Source organism: Protomyctophum bolini (assembly GCF_963924005.1).
Source record: "Protomyctophum bolini genome assembly, chromosome: 9".
NCBI lineage: Eukaryota > Metazoa > Chordata > Actinopteri > Myctophiformes > Myctophidae > Protomyctophum > Protomyctophum bolini.
Genome location: NC_137870.1, coordinates 22,843,502 through 22,863,089, shown reverse-complemented (window position 1 = coordinate 22,863,089; position 19,588 = coordinate 22,843,502). Strand labels below are relative to the sequence as shown.

The window sequence follows — 19,588 nt, the reverse complement described above, 5'->3', positions numbered from 1 at the left end:
GCAGCTGAACAAAGGCTCCATTGTTTAATCAATGTATTCAAACTGTTTCAGTGTCTGTATCCTGGACTGGTGGTCATATGTTGAGAACTCAGCATGCTGTCGGCCCAATCCAGATACAAAGCAGGGATAAGTAATTGTTTGAATATACTCCAAATTACGTTCCAGCAGACTCCATGGTGTGCGCCTGTGCGGGGTCCCATGGAGCTGATGTGTGATGAGGTCATGACGACCCAGTGGAGAAGATCCCAGTGAAAAGCTGTTTGATGATCTGCAGAGGAGGATTAGTTGTGTTTTTCCACTCTCAACAGAGGACAGTGATATCATATACCTCATCAAGTGTAAAAGCAAACTGGGTTTTATTGATTTCTTTCCTGTACTGTGACTCCACTGCAGAGAGATTACCAAGAAATTGAGTTAAATGGTAGTATACACCTGATGGTCAATACAGTCTAGAAGTAATAGCATTACTACAATATCTTACTACACAATAATCTTTCTCACACGCACGCATGCACACACATACGCGCACACACACGTACACACACACACACACACACACACACACACACACACACACACACACACACACACACACACACACACACACAACTTTGGCATGGCAGATAACTGCTTTAAATGAGTTTTTTAAAGGGTACTTGACTAACTATAGCTAACATCAGGAAAACTAAGGAAACTTACATTTATGTCCTTCATAAATGTCAGTGTCCATGGAAGGTAAACACTACAATTCCCCAAACATGAACCTAAAAGCCAGGACTGAACAAATACACAAACGTTTGGCCATTCCCCGTAGGGATTGGTTTAAAATTATGAAATTGGCTCGTACGTATAAGAACCACACACACCACATGTCTGGTATTCCTTAAAAATGTGATCTAACTTGCTCAGTTAATTGCGTGTGATTGTCCTTAAAGCTCACATATGTAAGCAGTTTTCTCTGAAATCACAAACCAGTAGCCTACATTCCGAAGTTTATGGAGGAGAATTCCCTTGTTCCCAATACAAGCCTGGGACAGTCACACTCCTTTGGCTCCTGTCTTTGGAAAAACATTTAAAAAAAAAGAAAAAGAAAAAAAAGAAGATCCAAAACAAGGATATTTGTTAGTTCACACCAACTGTGAACTAACCAGTAATCTCTTTTGGAGAGCTGTTAAAATAATTCAAGAGTTGAGAGTCACTGTAAATTAATTATGTCCTTTGGAACAGAGCTGAATGATACAGATGTATTCCACGCCTCAGTAATCTGTTGGGGGAGGTACAATGGTCTCTGTTTTGTCTATATGCTATTACAATACTGATTTCATTCTCAATTCTACAGTTTAAATTTGCAGTGAAATAAACCCACAGTATGAAATCCCAAATGTCACTTTCTAATCTATACTATGGTATCCATGAATATGCGAGCAAGCCATGTTGAGTTGAGTCTGATCTACTGAATAATTTACTATACACACTGGTTCGACTTTAGCCATATAGTGACAGCATTATTGATGCAGTCAAGCTTCAGTCAATAGGATCTGGGAAGATTCTGCCTATTGTAAATGTGCATCATTCTATAATTGCTGAAATTTACTGTGAAATTGTTTCCACTTGTTGGCTTTAGCACAAATGGAATTGCTCTTAATGACTACCTTTTAAAAGTGATTGTTGGCCATTCCTCTGTTAGAAAACATTATTCTTGGGATCCACAATAGCTCCAATGTGGATATCAGACTTTATGACACCAGTCGTCTATGATGTATTTATCACTTTTACAGTATGATTCCAAGATTGGGAATATTTTAATATGTATTAAATGTGAAGCTAGCCTAAACCCTAGCGTGCATATACTGGTAGAATGCATACAAATTGTGGTGCTGATCGGTCCAGTGGTTTACAAGATTAACTCCAGACAGCCACACGCACGCACACAATTCAAATCAATATTTCACTTTCAAATAATTTGGGGTAATTTCATCATCTACTCAGGATTATGTGACCACCCCAGACAGTTTTAAATTGCTTGATTCAGTATATTTGATATTAATTTTAGCTGGCCCGCCCCCTTCCTATAGAAACCCAAACTCCATTCTAACCATGATAGATTAATCGAAAACACCCTTCCTTGGTTCTGCTGACTGGTTTTCCTTCTAATACGTGAGGGGACCGTGTTTTTTCAATTACTTTTGTCATTTATTGTTTTGGAAAATGAAAAGAACACAGATTCATGAAAGAAATCTAAACAATTATTAAAAAATAAATGAAAATAATAATTGAAAAACTCGGCCCCTCACATTAGGGCAGTGTGAGTCACTACAACCAAGGACGGGTGTTTTCGATGAATCAATAACTGGATTTTTAAGTTATAGAACAGCTAAAATGAATAACAAATATCTACTGAATCGAACAACTTCAACTCTGTCCGGGGTATTCACATAAGCCTGAGTAGACGATAACATTTATTTTAATTGAAATATCCCACTCTTACACCCACATACATTTTTTTGTTGTTTCAAATGTTGTTCTGATGTGGATCCCAAGATCCACACGGTTCTCTGTCCATGTCCTGTTCCGTTTCCCTTTGCGGTCTTTTTGACACTCTTCTATTGTGCCTATTTCAAAGGAAGCCAGTAAAATCACCACTCATTCACCAGCCAAATCAATGGTCCCCCTATGGATTTCACACATACCACCAGAGCTGACTCACAAGTTATTTTCACAGCTGGAGGGTGTAAACAGCAAGGCCAAAGAGCCACAGGAGCATACTTATACTGCAGTGCAGAGAGGTATCTGATCTTAATGATGTCAACTACAACAGCGCTACAGAACCTGGGACATAATCTTCCTGGCATAGTTGCCTTGGACGTCCCTCAGACATAACTTTGACGGCTAGTACAGAGAATACCCAAAATAGGCCCTGGAGACAAGACTGATTTATTATGAACACATGTGACTTCTTAACCAAACAGTCATGTTTAGCCACATTGACTCAGTTATTCAGATATGTTTTGTAACATTTTAATGACTATGGAAAAATCTGAAAATGTAAACAAACAGAATAAAAAAATAAAGATATGAACAGCAAAATGGTCTATGCTTATGTACAATTATGGCCAAAGCTGCGCATAGACAATGACCTCTATTGATTGCGGCGGTATGATCCTTTAAGAACCTACAATATGCTTGTTTGTAAAAGATACACTTCAGATATTGTGTTCCACTCAAAATTTAATTCTATCATCTTCAATGGGTCTCTACGCTGGTATAATAAAAACTGTATAAAGACATGAAACATATTTCAGCTTTGATTCATTTTTCTTTCCATGTTAAAAACGCCTATATTTTGAATAAGTAGATGCTACAAAAGACGTCTATACTGTATACTAGCATAATGTATAACATTAGGTCCTTGGGTACAACACAATAACACAAAAGTAGTGTACATGTTTGAACATTATTTGACCTCCATGTATTGTACATACTATGAATAGACGGGAAAGGCTTTGTTCATGTTGTGTCCTTAAACTTGTAACTTCAGATAGGATACATGCAGAAGATGTCTATCCAGTGTAAAAATGAGCCTGCACCTATTTATTTTTTTCTTATTCAAGAAAATGCTCTCCCAACTTTGAAAGTTAATACTGTGCTTATTAAAGATAATGCACTACATGAGATTAGCATTCATGTTGTCTCTACCTGCCAGTCAATAACAAAATAACACATCACAAATTAACATAAACATTTGGCCAATGTCTGTAGAGATCCAAACCTCACAGAAAAGGTTTATATTTCTTACACCCTGGGTTGTAATAATAATACTCATTTGCTGCCATGCCTCATTGAAACTGTCACTCTCAGCTTCGCTGTTTGCATTGGTTCTCTGGCTCACTGGCCTTTTGTTTTGTTTAAATAACCCAAATGAGAACCAGTGGCAAGTTCCCAGATCCCTTGATCATGTTAAGAATATCACCTCTATTCCCAGACTTCTCTTCCCTGGCCAAGAACAGAATATCTTCTGTTAGAGTCTGTGATGCTCTGGTATTTTTCTTCTTCCACTACCTTGTTAACCCAGCTCACGCTATTTGTTTGATTACAGTGATATTTTCGGTACTGTGTCCAATGCAACATGAGCTTCCGAATTCCACTTTCCACCAAGTCTCCACCACAGTCCTACGGTACTGTACTGTATGTCTATTAAGAGTTTATTTCTGATATATTACTATCATCTCTTAATCATACACAGTAACATGCTCAGCTCAGTATAATGTTTCTCACAGCACACGTACGTATGTGACCTTTGAGTCCGTGCCCAGGTGATTCTTGGCCAGGCACTTGTATGTCCCAGAGTCTGACACTGTAGGCTTCTGAATGACAAGTGTCCCCTGGGGGTGAAGCAGCTCACTGCCTGTTGGCCGACCCTGCCCCGCCGTGGACAGAATTGAATGATCAGGCAGCTCCCAGGCGATCTCTGGCTTTGGGATCCCAATGGCAACACAGTGGAGCTGAATAGGTGCCCCGCTCAGTGCCCTCACACTGGGAGGTGGACCAGTAGTGATCCGGGGAGGGTAGGCGATGATTACGACGGGAACCGACAGAATGGCATCACCAGCCTCACTCCTCGCCCTGCAGACATAGTTCCCGCGGTCATGGAGAGTTGTGTCCTGCACAACCAGGGTCCCATTATCTAGCAGCCGAAAGCGTCCGTGGACCTGAGGCCGGGTGAGAGTGTGGCCCCCTGGAACAGTCCAGTAGATAGTGGGTCTGGGGCTCCCATCAGCCAGGCAGTGAAGGAAGAGAGGGTCCCCTGACACGCTGCGTATGACACCCCTTGGCCGTGTGAGAATGTACGGCTTCTGCCCCACGTCCAAGACAAGTAACTTCTCTATGTAGCCCACAGAGTTCTTTGCAGCGCAGCGATACTTCCCAGCATCCTCCTTACCAGGGTTGTAGATGACGAAAGTCCCGTCATTTCCCAGGTGGTAGCGGGATCCATGGTTTGACCCGGCAGTAAAACGACTCCCGTTAGGCACGGTCCAGATGATTTCTGGTTTTGGGTGTCCATCAGCAGAGCAGTTCAGAACCGCTGTTTTTCCCATCCTGGCCACAATGCGCTCGTTGAAGGGGTTCTTGAAGATGGGCCTTCGCAGCATAGTGGTCACCTCTAGCTGCACCACCATCACTGACTCTCCTCCATCGTTCCTCGCCATGCAAATGAACTCTGCTGTATCAGTCGGACGCACATTTCGGATCTCCAGTGTCCCATTATGGTGGACGTTAATCCTACTGCCAAAATACGGCGCTGTCAGGAAAATGTTGTCAGGCATAATCCATGTGATCTTGGGTGCCGGATCTCCCTCGGTTTTACAATCTATAAATTTCCTGGAGTATTTAGCCGCGGTGTCTTTAATCACAGTCCGGTTCTGGTAAAAACCATTGATCACTGGCGGGTTCCCATCTATATCCAACTTGTAGATTTTGCGGTTTTCCCCAGCACGGTTGCGAGCCATGCACACATACTCTCCAGCATCATTCATTTTCACATCCCTGATATCCAGAGAGCCATTCACATGCATCAAGTAGCGATCATTAGATGCCGCAATTATGTCGTTGGTTGGCAGCATCCATAGGATCTTGGGTTTGGGCTCTCCGACTGCTTCACAGTCAAAGCGGATGTTCCCTCCAGGTGGGACCTTTGCATAGGTATGGCTGGGTGCACGTATGATGGGTGCTGCCGTTACCACGGTGATATGAACATGCATCTCATCTTTGCCCACCTGGTTTTCAGCATAACATGTGTAATCTCCTTCCTCTGATATGCCAACCTATAAGGAAACCAAACATTAACATAACATTTCTTTAAATATCTTTGCAAACTTAGTGAGAAAGATGATGAATTGTAGTTGCGAGCCGCACTACAGTACCTTGTTTAGATAAAGTGTTCCATTGTCAAACAAGATGTAGCGTCTGGAGCGTCCTCCCCCACTGCTGCCGTCAGACTGCAGGGCGCTGTTGACCACTGTGCCGTCTGGAAGACCCCAGGAGATCTCTGGCTGCGGAGCCCCCGAGGCCTTACAGTCCACCTTCAGGTCATTGCCGAAGGTTACCTGCTTCTTGCTATACGCTTTAGTCTCGATCTTGGCCGGCTTCATAGATACAGTGACCTTCATGAGCTGGAGGTCATCACCGATGTCGCTACGTGCCACACAGAGATAGTCCCCAGCATCTTTGTCACTCAGAGAGTTAACAATCAGAGTTCCATTGTCCAGGACTTGGATTCTTCTGCCCATCCTGGAGACATACAGTAGATAAATAACACAATGTGGATGTATTATTATAAAGGGAAGGAGATCGTGTTTAACCCTATAGGCCAGCTTTGTTGATTAGCCAATATATATCACATCTGATGCAATGGATGAACTTTCTGTAATAATTCTACAAAGCCAGCAGTCAATTTGGAAGTTTTCCTTACAGGAAGTTGTGTGACATTCTGCCATTTGTCTCAATGAAGCCTTAATATATTTCATATTTAAAAAGAAGAAACTCAAAGAAACACCTTGAGTTTGTCTTTCACATTGCAGTTGGATTGCAATTCAAATGGCAAACTCTTGCAGCTGCAGAAAAATAATGAATTGCATATTTCACTAAAGGTCATTTTGACAGTATGTATTGACAGAACTGACCTCCGCTTTCTTCCTCGTTGCATGCAGAGACGCAACAAGGCAAACTGTTCCAAATTATTTACAGCAATCAAGGTCTCGTTTTAGAAGCCAGGGCTCTTGTGTGACTTCCAAGTTTCTCTTATGGTTATAAGTGTGTTCTGAATTTAGATATAAATAGACAACTGCCCTGTTTCAGTTCTCATTGATTCATGTTTTGCCCTGTTTCAGAAAAACAGTGATACAGTATAAGTCGATAAAACAAAGACAACTGGGAATTTTTCATAATGGGATCACAGTTAACCCATTCTGACCGGGCACCCATTTTGGTGTTAGCATCATGTTATGCTTTACCTATTGAAAAATAGCAGATCTACAAGCTCATATCGCGCCACCGAGTGGCGCGATACGAGCTTGTAGGTCTGCTATTTTTGAAAAATTCGAAGAACGACTGACATTTTTAGAATCTGATCTCAGGTCAGAATGGGTTCATCAGACCAGTGTGTGTCCAGTGGAAACCTCGTATGAATCTGATCTCAGGTCAGAATGGGTTAATTTGAGGAGAGCTCCATCATCATCCTCAAAAAAATTCACCATGCGTGTATCAGAACTTTTTGACATCTCTGTTTTTCATCATCGGCAATAGCATTCAACTCTCTCACTAAAATTCCTCACCACTGTTTCCACAAGGATCGACCTGGATTTGATAAAGCCTTGGACCAGGATGCTCAAGAATCATATTCTCTGATTTCAAAGTATGAGAAATTGACTAGCCATCACAGTGAAACAGAAACACAGTTTTTCTCTTACTTAGGGGATCACCCAAAGGTTCAGTGCTGGAAACAAAGAAATAGGAAATATGGAAAGCTGAGATGGAGACTTAAAAATGAAAACTGAAATATTTCCACTACACAGATAGTGCGTGGCGATGTTCTACTTTTCTGCGGCAAAGGGCACTTGTAGTACTATATTTCAAAACTAAGCTGTATAAAAGTTTTTGGCTTAAGGTGACCAATGAATGAATGGGGCCTTGTTATTACTAATGTTGATCCACAACAGCAGTCTCTACACTGAGAACTGTGAGCTCGCTATTCTTGTATGAGGCAAAGCTACAGCTACTATAGTCTATATTGTGGTTAGATTACACTTGCATCATGTCTTCTGTTTTTCAAAAGCAACCAAATGGTCAAATGTTTCTTTTTGACAAACTCAAGTGTTACATCATTATAGACCTTATGCAGACCGCGGCCATCTTGCCATTAAGTTAATGGCAGGGTGGCAACTACCCGCAATTTAGCATTGACAGCCCATACATCCAAACAGAAAAGTCCTTCCTGATTCTATTAAACAACGTCAAACTCACCAACATTGCAGCTGTATGAAAAGCTTGAATTATCCTCTATCTGCAAAGTGTTTGTTTCATTAAAATCCACTGGTCATGTTATGAGCTTCTTTCTGTCAAGAATGTCCTTGCAGGTGATTCTTTTTAGGGTTGGCTTTTGGAATTGCTCATTGGATATCACTCAACGGCCCATGTGTACCACCTGTTTTGACTTGGCACATAATGCAGGAGGCAGCAGGACGTTGCTTTACTGAAAGCGAGCACTTCCAAACTTAGAAAAATAGTAGCTCATAACATGTCTATGGTGGATTTTTATGAAACAAACACTTTGCAGATAGAAAGAGGATAATTCAAGCGTCATACAGCTGCAATGTTGGTGAGTTTGACGTTGTTTAATACAATCAGATAGGACTTTTCTGTTTGGATGTATGGGCTTAATTACTGTGTAATCAGGCGAGAGACAACTTTTACCTGTGCCACTGGTCCACTACAGCTTTGGAGGGCAACCTCCACATGATCCTGGGTTTGGGGTCTCCTGTGGCTGAACAGTTCAGATTGAGCTGGTCCCCATAGAATAGCTCTGTCAAACGCTGAGATATTGCAAGTATCTGCGGTGGAGACTTGCTATTCTCTACCGTTAGAGTCACCACCCTCCGCTCTGACCCGGTAGAACTGGTAGCGATACATTCATATTTCCCATTGTCTGTTGGTGTAACATCCTTTATATGAAGCGTTCCATTCTCATATACTGATATTCTGGGGCCAAATGCAAGCCTGTCATGTCGGATGGTTGAGCCATCGTAGAGCACCCAGTGAACAGATGGCAAGGGGCTGCCCTGTCCAGTACAGGGTAGCCAAAGGTTTTGCCTCCTGCCAGCCTTCACTTGCTGCCGTTTCTCCTCCAGGATGCCAGGGGGCGCTGCGACCACCTGCAGCCGAACTGTAGCAGTGTCCGCCCCTGCTTGGTTACTAGCGATGCATTTATAATGGCCTCTGTCAAAGACAGACACCTGCTTAATGACCAGGGTCCCCTCAGAGGTCACTGATACCCTCCCTTTGTCCTGGTTGTCACCCCTAACTTGGGTCCGGTTGGCTAGGATCCAGGAAATCATAGGTGTGGGTCGGCCCTCTGCCTTACATTTAATGTCCACTGTGCTCCCTGCATAGGCCTTGATTTCACGCATCTTTGGCTCTAGGATGCGTGAGGGGTAGGCCACGACAGTGAGGGTAACCATCAGTTTGTCTGAACCATGATCATTTTCAGCCAGACATAGGTACTGTCCACGATCCTTTACATTGGCATTCTGGATGGACAATGTGCCATTGTCAAACACCTCAAACTTTCCCATCCTTCCCTTGATGGTAATTGTACTACCTGAAGAAAGATAAGAAGATAAAAGATAAAAGTGCTTTTAAATGTAATGCCCCTCACAAGTGGAACAGTCAACTGCAGTTTCAACAGTAGTCTATACACACTGAAATTTGCACTCTCAATTAAGTCACTTCTTGAAATCACATTCTTGTAGACTTACAATACTTGCACAGTACATACAGACAGTATCCACAGTATACATGCACGCACGCACGCGCACACACACACACACACACACACACACACACACACACACACACACACACACACGCACGCACACACACACGCGCACACACGCACACACACACACACACACACACACACACACACACACACACACACACACACACACACACACAGGAGATATGAAATTATGCGTAATATTGTGTTTTTGGAAGCTAAATGTTTATTATTCCAATTCATGTTCAGAACATAATTTAGGTAGAAATGCTCTCTGTTTACCTGAGCTTGAAGAGAATCGTTTCCAGCTGATTGTCGGCTGAGGGTTTCCAGCAGCCTCACATGGCAGGAAGGCATCAGAGTTGGCGAGCACAGTGAAGCTGGCCACATTTCCCCCCAGCATCTTGGGCTTATTGCGCAGGTCCTTGGTAGTGGGCTCAAATCCTAATATATTACCTGTAGTAGTCTCATAGCCCCTGATGTGATTATAGGCATTAGAGATGGCTTTATCTATATCCTTGTTGCTATACGGGGCAGGAGTGTTACTGTAACCTTGCTCTGCTGTCAGAACAGTCACTGTGTCAAAGGTGACAGCCTTTTCTGGTCTGCCTCTGGCTCTACTACTTTGCGCCGTAGGTCTAATTGTGCTCGCTGTTGGTCTCTGTGTGCGGTGCGTGCTTTCCCTCTCTGACGATGGCCATACATTGATGTGGACTCTGCTTTGAGATGTGGTCTTAGGCCTGTCTGTGGTGGCTGTCCTGAATTTTGTAGTAGGGTTAGCTGAGGTGGTCCAGGGTCTGCTGGTTGCTGTGTAGACGTGTGGTCTTCTAGTGGTGGATTTAGTCCAGTCAACCACTTCATATGAGTCTGTCTGTTCCTCTGAGTTCTGATCAGTGGAGACAGTCACTACAGATCTCTCTGTTTCCCTGGATGGAACGTACAGGGACTTGGAAGCGGAGATGGTCCGCTGGGCTAGCGTTGTGGTCTCTACAGTTGTTTCCATGGTGGTTGTAACTTCTGCTGTGGTGGTGGGAGATTCAGTCGTTGTTGTAGTTTTCTTGAAGGGTTTCCTGCCCCTGAAAGGCCTCCTCCTCCGTCCCAGGCGTCCCCCTGCACCCCCAGGCTGTGGTTTGTGATCAAACCACCGACCAGGATAGCCCCCAGACCCAGATGACAATTCCTCATCAAGGTTCGTCCTGGATGGTGGTTTAACTGTGGGTGGTAAAGCAATAGTCTGGGTCTCTTGTGGCATTGCAGTGATGGGTGTGGAGCTGGTGGGGTAGGACGAAGTGCTGGAAGTTTGGTGGTGCGTACTTGGCTGCGGCGTTGTAGGCTCAGAGTCAGTGGAGGATGAATCTCCATAGTCGTCATCTGTGGAGCTCTCGATGTTCTCATCATATCTGGGTGGAGACACCGTCTCAGGTTCAGCCAGAGAGTCAGCTGTGGGCCAAGTCGGGGCTGTGGTTGGGGTGGTGGTAGTCGCTTCAGATGTAGTGGAAGCTTTTGTGGTAGTCGACGGCTTCCGTAGCCTTTCCAGTATCTCCTTCGCCCTGCCTCCGAACAGTCTGTCCCATTGGATCTTCTCCCTGGTGACTTTGGAGGTGGCCATAGTGGTGGTGATTGAGATTGTTGACTGTACAGTTGTGGTCATATGTGGATCAGGAGTAGTGTCCGGTTCAGGGGCATCAGCAGAGGTGATAAAGCTACTGGCCACCTCCAGCCTGGATCGGGTACTGGTGAGGGGGATCTTTGAAGTAAAGTCGTAGTCAGTGGTGGTGGTTACAGTATCTTGAGTAGTAGAGACAGGGTCTACGGTTCTAGTTAAAACTGAACTTGGGTAGGATGTTGGTTTCTCAGACCTCAGGTCGGAGGTTGTTCTCTTCTTCCCATCTTCATCACAGTCACAGTCTGTAAGAAAAAATAATGTGAACATCTACAATATGACAACTGTCATATAAGATAGACAGGCAGAAGGACGCACAGACAGATGGATATAGACAGATGGATATAGACAGATGGATATAGACAGAAAGACAGAAAGACAGACAGACAGACAGACATACAGACAGGCAGGCAGGCAGGCAGGCAGGCAGACAGGCAGGCAGGCAGGCAGGCTGGCTGGCTGGCTGACTGACTGACTGACTGACTGACTGACTGATTGAATGATTTCCTACCTGTAGTCAATTGCATTGTATATGGCACTGTGGTATTCCCTTCTTTTCTCACTGTGGGCCGTTTGAGTTTATTGATGAAGGACTGAATGTCAGTGATCCTGTTGGGTTTGACAATCCTCCGACGGCCTTGAAATGTCCTCCTGTGACCCCCTCCTCCTCCCCGGCCCTTCTTCGGTGGGATGATCTGGATCTGCTGACGGGAGATGATGGTAGATCCAGCCGGCAGGCGAGGGGACGTGATCCTCTGGGTGGTATGGAAGGTAATTTCATCTTTCTGTCTCTCTGTGGTGGTGACGGCTGTGAACGTGGTTTCGCTTTCTGGGTCAGTGGCGGTGTGGATTATCAGGTCCTCCGGACCCGGTCCGTCCATCATTGGGGTAACGTTAGGGTCAGTGACAAAGGTAAGCACTTCCCGTGTGGATGTCTCTGGCTCTGCATCCGGTTCTCCTGAGAACTGGAGCCGGGTTTCTTCTGAAGTGTCTGTGACGGTGAGACGGATGGTGACTGGATGTCTGTTCAAGGGCAGTTTGGAGGTCCTCTCTAGAGCGTACGACTCTGTATTGTCTGAAACCACTGTATATCGAGTGACTTCATCACTTTGACCCTCTGTATATGTGGATTTCATTGGTGTACTATATGACTGTCTGTGTGGCTCTGTAGTTAATGTGTTAATTTTTTCTGTTACTGCCATGAAACTAATCTGACTGCTGTCAGCGGTCTCTGTGTTCTGCACTGCATTGGATTGACTGTTCTCTGTTGTCATGCTATTAATGTTCTCTGTGGTGGTCATGGCTGCAAAGTGACTGTTCCCTTGGTTTATGGTTATGCTAGTTCTACTTTCTCGTGGCTTGTCTGTTGATGGCTCCACTATACCTGCAAATAATCTACCTTCGTTGTGATCTTCGCCCGAGCCAATTTCACCGTCTCCAGATAGAACATTGTCTTCATATTTTAATTTCTCTTTTTCACCCTTTGTTTTTACTGTTGAACCACCTTGGGCTTTTTTCATTAACTCTGCAAATTTGTCTGGGTCCACTTTCCTGTATGTTTTATCAAATGTTCTCCTATTGCTCCACGTGCGTCTACTACTAAGTGGACCCCTCCTCCTCTGTCCCAATCGACCCACAGAGCCTCCTCTGCCCTGTGGCCTGAGTCTGGGATAAGGCCGGTCTGAAGTAATGGTCCTGGACTCCTGGCTGGTTCTTTCAGAGGGGCTGGACGAGGGTACCTCACGAGTGACTTCATTTTCCATCATGGGGTCCACCTTGACCTCTGCCCCCATTCCTGACCCTTGTATGTCTGACTCTGGCTTCTCATCCGACCCTTCTCCAGTCACTGTCACCTGTGACACCAACAGGTCAACCCCGAGATGGTTGCTAACTAGGCACCGGTAGAATCCTCTGTCCCTTGCGGTGACTCCATGAATCCCCAGGGTTCCATTCTTATACACATTTCTGTTCCTGTAAGACTTGTACACCACTGAATGGTCAGGCAGTATCCACTGTACTGAGGCTTCAGGACTGCCTGTGGATCCACAGTCCAGAACCAGGTTTTGGCCCAGTGGCCTAGAGAGTTGGACTCCATTGACAGCGGTTTCTTCCACATCTGGGGACAGGACTGTCACCCGGAAGCTGAGCACATCTGCATCCAGGTAGTTGGTGACAATGCACCGGTAGAGACCTGTGTCTGTGGTATCTGCTCCTCGTAAAGTGAGCTTCCCCTCAGCTGTGATGATGAGCCTCCTGTCCTCGCTGGAGTAAGGTGCCCGAACTTTAGTGCCGTCTGCTAAGATCCACTCCACTGAAGGCTTTGGTTCACCCATTGCTTGGCACTGCAACTCTGCTACACCACCTGTTGGGATATGATAGGATATATTATGATATCATACAATATATGTGGTAAAATACAATATTAAATGATACAAAAGAGTCAGAAAAGAGTCATCCTAGTGAGCAGCAACAACCCACCCCCTGGCCTATTCCATGTGGACCCACCCACCTCACATGCTGTCACTCCCTCCCAATCAGTAATCACACCTGCTCTCACTCACTCCTCAATCAGTGGCCTGGTATATAATGCTGCCTGTTCCCTCAGTCCATGTTTGGAAGCAGCAGCAGTAGCAACCAGCTGAGAGCACTCTGCGCTGGAGTCTCAGCAGGCCACGGTTATGCGTCACTGAAGTGAGTTTAGTTAAATTCATGAATGCATATGTTCTGCCTTATTGGGTTTGTGATGGAGATAATGACTATAGCTACTTGCTTGCCTTGAAGCTTATAGTATAGATGTGTTTGTAGCTACTTGCTTGCCTTGAAGCTGATAGTATAGATATGTTTGTGTAATGCAAATGCACATGTGCTTGGCCTATTGTGAACTTCAGGGAAATGCAATGATCACAAACCTTATAGAATATTCACTTGGTGTATTGTTTAAATGTTGTTGGATTGTATAATAATTATGTGTTTCTTTCATAGTAAAAACCATAACCGTGATCCCCCTTTCATGACAACGACAGGCCCAGGAAATAATTCCCCATGCATTTTTCCCATAGACATTTCAAAAAGTATTTATTTAAAGCTCTGTAAGCCTCGAACAAAGCCAACTCAGATAAATGACAAATCATGACAACAAACACAATATTTTGGGCCGAACAAATAATTAGAAGAAAAAAAGGGCAGTGTACAACACTTTTTTTGTTGTTTTTCTTCTTTGTAATTATTTGTTTGGCCCAACAATATGTTTGTTGTCATGATTTGGCACAATCCAAGTTAGCTTTGTCCGCGGCTTTAAAGGTCTTTACATAAATACTTTTTGAAATGTCTATGAGAAAAATGAATGGGGAATTATTTCCTGGGCCAGTCGTCGTCATGAAAGGGGGTGGGAGTGCGACGCTCTAGTCTATAGGATACATTTTAAATAAAGTGCTTAGCAGATGTGAATAGCTGTGGTTTTGCATAATTTGTGGTTATATTCTGTGGCTGCAGTCACATTGTCTATCAGTTAATTTATTCACCACTAATCTGTGACACCCACCTGTGAGTACAGAGTGCTCGGTTTTGGTCTGGTTGTCTCGTTTGATCATCGCCCAGCTGTAGCGGTCTCTCTTGAACGCTCTGTTTTCTACGCGTAGGTTGACCACAGACTTGTATATGATGTGCAGAGTGGAAAATGTGGTAGTAGTCCGGTCTAGCTGGAAACTAACCTCTCCCTGCATCAGCCATCCAGGAGATGCTTTAATCTCAGCCTCAGTACCTGTGTGAATCTCTTCTTGCCCATCTTCTGGTCTGATCTGACTGTACCTGTATACCATCTCCGGGCTCCTGGCCAGCATTAAGCCTCTCTCCAGCCTCATGGGAGTGTCACTGTAGGTAGCCAGTATGCTCCACAGTTGCTGGATGTGCTCATAGTCAATATTACAGACAAGAGAGGTGGTTATTCCAGCAGTAAGCATGGTGACATTATTGACCCCTTCCTCTTCTAAGGTCAGTGTCAGGTTCTCCACGGCAGAGGGTCTCTGGATGGTGCAAGAGAGGCTAGCATCATTGTGCAATTGATCCGTCAGATTCATTTGTAAGGAGCCAATTGGTGCAATGAAGTCCCTGGGGGCGACGGGGGTGAAGTCCCCCTCATCCAGACTGATGTTTTTCTGCTTCAGGTGGGGTTTAATCCATGGCTTGGTGCAGATGAAGGCATCACTGTGGAGCTGGAGTAGGGATCTGCTGTGGGACGGAGCAGGAGTCTCACATACAGGGCAAAGCTGTCCTCTGGGATACTTCTTGTCTCTCTTGCATTTCAACACACCTGGAAATGATATTTGTATAATATTATTCCAATCATATGGAGTATAATCTAGTGGTTTCCACTAGGAATGGAACATTTATATAGCCTGTACCATATTCTTATGGGAGACACTGACAGTTGATTTATAAACCAAAGTGACCCATGAAAGTCAAATCAAGTCATCTCAAGCATATTTAAAAACAACAGCAGTTGACCTTGCTTTCTGTGGAGCGTGCTTTCTGCGTATGCTGAAAATATCATCATACATACAAAATTTCAAGATTTTATAACATTTTGTACTAGCCAAGTGAACATTTATTAAACCATTACTTTTATACTAGCCAAGTCATAATTTATGAAACCATATATTATTTTCTTTGTTTATTTCTTTTGGTCAGCTTTTTGTCTGATGAGATTAAGAGATGATCCCAAAGTAACTGGGCCTCCAATGAAGTGTCAGAAAGAATGTAGGCCTATATGTTTCTCTTGACTTATCTGTTGTAAAGTAAAACAAGCATAAAGTTTCACTACATGTAGAAATACTACCAGACGTGGCACTGCTAGTTTAAGGCACTTTAGTTGAATGTTGAGCAAAGCTGTTAACATTGTGCCTAGATGAAAATCATGACTGCATTGTTGGATCAAATTCAAAGGTGATTTAACATAGGGTGTGCCACAAATGCTACAAATGTCACTGTTTGTAGCAGAAACATGAATTTGCCTTTGTACATGTATATGACATGTGCTAAATAGTTTTTTTTTTCTTTTTTTTCACAATTTTTACTGCAATTTCTTTATTATTTATAAAAATATACCTTTGTTGACAAAAACTAAAGTTGTCTTTTAACCACGTAATGGTTCTTTGTGATTTTCTTTACCTTTTGGGAAAATGTAGGCAACTTATTATGACAAGCCCAAAATTGGGATGCCGGTTTGATAATTTTGTTACACATAGCGTTTTTCAGTTCCCCACCTGCGTGCATCTGTGCCCACTCTGGGAACCATGCCATCCGACAATCACATGACCAAGGGTTGCCATGCAGGAAGAGGTTCTCCAGCTGTGAGCAGCCAGACAACATGTCAGCAGGCAGACTGGTGAGGAGGTTGTCTGACAGGTGGATGTTCCTCACTGAAGACACCTTGAACACCTGGCTGTGTCTCAATGTGATGAATGTGTCTGGGTGAAGCTGCTGCAGCTGGTTGCCCTCCAGGTGGACCAACTGTAGGTTGGTCAAACCGTAGAAAGCCTCGGGGTGGATGAACTCAATGCGGTTGTGATCCATGTGGAGCCTCAGCAGGCCTTCCAGCCCTTTGAATGTCTCTTTCTTGATTTCCTTCACTTGGTTGTAGGACATCTTCAGCACCTGTGTGTGAACATCATTATTAGACATGGAGATTGTTGGTTTGTTGACATTAGGATTGTGCAATTCATGTTGCTCTTTGAGGCTCATTGTTATTAAGAACAGTCTTTTCACTCATAAAAGCAGAAGGTTTTCTGGGAAAACATCCAGAAATCAATTCCAGGGAAAGGTAGCCTACTTAAAACAATAAATAGTAAATTATGTCATGTGTGCAAACCTATAGCCTTCCCAGCAGGTGCAGTGGAGTTTGAAACAGCAAAAATAAAGGCATATATATATAATTATATATTATTTAGTTTACAGAAAAATAAAAGGCATATATATATTATTATATATTATTTAGTTTACAGAAAACTACAAGGCGTTGTGAGCTTGTAGATTGGCTATTTTCACTGCATGACACTTATATGACAAAGTATAATTCAGGATCAGGCTTATAAGTCCATTGATAGCAGAGCAGTTGACTTTCTATTTCAGTGCCGTTTAAGAAGCATTGAAGCCTACCTGTAAGGACTTCAGGTCGAGAAAGGTCCTGTCCTCAATGCTGTGGATGGTGTTGCTGTGTAGCATCAGCAACTCCAGATGTTCAAGTCCTGAAAGATCATTATCTCCCAGGATAGTTATACTGTTGTACCTGAAGACAGAGAGAGGAAACATAGCCTGCATGATGTCTATATTTCACTACTTCATGTTGGAGCAAGGGTGAAAACAGATGCCGTAAACAGACAGTTAAAAATGGACCCTGTTCAGTTTTTACACGTATAGGTAAAAACTACTGTAGTGGAGACAATGGGAGAGAGAAACGGGGGGAGAGAGCGAGGGAGAATTATTATTACTTGCGCAAGCAGAGCGCGCAAGTATACGGTGGTCGGCTGCATATATGTAGGCCTGTCCTCGGCTGTTGATGGTGAAGATTTAACTAAGGTACGTTTCAAGGTTGATATAAGATCAATAAAGAGTCTAAGGATTTAGAACAGCAGTTGTAATATACATATAGTATAGCACTAGCCTACTTGCGTGCTCTGCTTGCGCAGAGTAGGCCATGTATGGCCTATACTTGTGTGCAAGGCACCTCGACAGAGTGCATTTCTATATTATTTATTTGTTTGTTTGTTTGTTAATTTGTTTATTCATTATATTATTATAGGCTACAAAAAGGGCATCCTAATTCATAGCAATGCTTTCTGATACATCTGAAATGAAATCTGAATCAGAGAGAGGGGGGATTTGGGGAGAGACTAGGGGGGGAGAGAGAGAAAGCGAGAGAGAGAGAGAGAGAGAGAGAGAGAGAGAGAGAGAGAGAGAGAGAGAGAGACTCACCCTAAGTTAATTCGTTCCACAGCTGGCTGGATCTTGTCAGGTATTGCGGTCAGGTATCTGAAGGTGCAGTGCACTTCAGTAGGAACATAGCACGCGCAGGATTTGGGGCAGCCGTTACTTCCCGGCAGCAAAGCGGCCAAGACAAACGCAGTCTTCAATAGCCACCACCGCAGCCGCAGGCATGAAGGGCCGTAAGTACACATGGTCCAGGCTTCAGGGTTACTCTGTCAAGACTCAGGAGACACGTCCAGTAGGCCTAGTACTACTTCTAGATCAGCAAATAATGGGAACCTCCTGTGGAGTGGGAGAGACTGAGTCGTCTGTTTCATTGGGTAACTGAAAAGGGATAAATTGTCAAAATAAAATTGCCTATGAGAGACATCATGGGACCTAAAGAGATGAGAAGAATTGTTGTTAACAGAGCACATCGGGAAATAGAATAGGCTAGCTAGGCCAAATCATCAAATAAATAAATCGCAGGCTCGTGCAGATTGTAGGCATAGGCTACTTAAAGTGTGAATATACATGTGCATATCCTATACCAATTTATTTATTTGTTGGCCTTATGCCAATCGCCAATTAATGGCCTATAAAAAATACATAGCTACACACATGCAGGAAGTGGATTGGAAAGTAGCCATGTGCATAATTAACTACAAACACATGTAGCCTACTTGACTTGAGTGTGACGCGACTGTTCACTAAATTAAACCAATCAATCATGCAGTCAATCAATCAAAAGACCGGTTGAATAAATCGGTCTTACCGGTTTCCGGGCTTCAGTGTAAACTGCAGAAAGGATTAAAAATTAAACCAAAATGTTATTAAAGTCCTGGGAGAAGTGGACAAGTCCATAGAGGCGAAAAGTCATTCCTGTGAGGAGTTCTGCCTTGGAGCTCAGCGAGCACTGCATGGTCTTTGCGGGAGCGCTTGTGGCTGAGCGCTCCATTTGACTCCTCCGCCCACCTACAGCTGATGAAACGCATTTCTGCCGCGCCGCTCACACATACGATGCAGACTCATGCAGAACAAAGACATCTTGGACTTAAGCCTATCGTTTCCAATTATGTGATAATGCTATCGTGATGATCACATATTAGATTGTTATATTAGGCTGATTCATTTTGTTCTGTAGTTGTGTTTATTAAAATGGTGATGGGTGATATAATGTCATTTTGATTACATTATTTTTAGCCTATGTAAATTCCACCTTCATGACACTGTTGCAGCCTAAAGTTATACTTTGCACTCTATATTATAGAAAAGGCTGTCTTTCTCTTTTACTTGCAGCATGACAACTTATGAATGAATTAATGAATGAATTACATTTTTATTTCCATGTGCCATGTCATGACACCATTTGACCCATCCCATGGGATTATATGACACTACACAAAAAGAAAACA

At 43.5% G+C, this 19,588-nt stretch overlaps 1 protein-coding gene across 3 annotated transcripts; it reads right to left on the bottom strand.

Annotated features, from left to right (window-relative positions):
- Positions 1-2,913: 2,913 nt before the first annotated feature.
- igsf10 (immunoglobulin superfamily, member 10) lies at positions 2,914-19,098 on the bottom strand. 3 transcript variants are annotated; one of them, XM_080771630.1, is made up of 10 exons: positions 18,949-19,098; positions 18,183-18,572; positions 17,367-17,496; positions 16,475-16,865; positions 14,755-15,522; positions 11,725-13,575; positions 9,833-11,458; positions 8,470-9,373; positions 5,922-6,288; positions 2,914-5,822 (listed from the first exon to the last, which is right to left on the bottom strand). In XM_080771630.1, the coding sequence occupies exons 2-10, from the start codon at positions 18,383-18,385 to the stop codon at positions 4,272-4,274; spliced, it is 7,791 nt and encodes a 2,596-aa protein (XP_080627756.1). In that variant the 5' UTR covers positions 18,386-18,572; positions 18,949-19,098; the 3' UTR covers positions 2,914-4,271. The 3 variants fall into 3 exon arrangements, with proteins under 3 accessions (XP_080627756.1, XP_080627757.1, XP_080627758.1); XM_080771631.1 differs by having other exon boundaries at positions 18,183-18,518; XM_080771632.1 differs by having other exon boundaries at positions 18,183-18,476.
- Between the last annotated feature and the right edge of the window lie 490 nt (positions 19,099-19,588).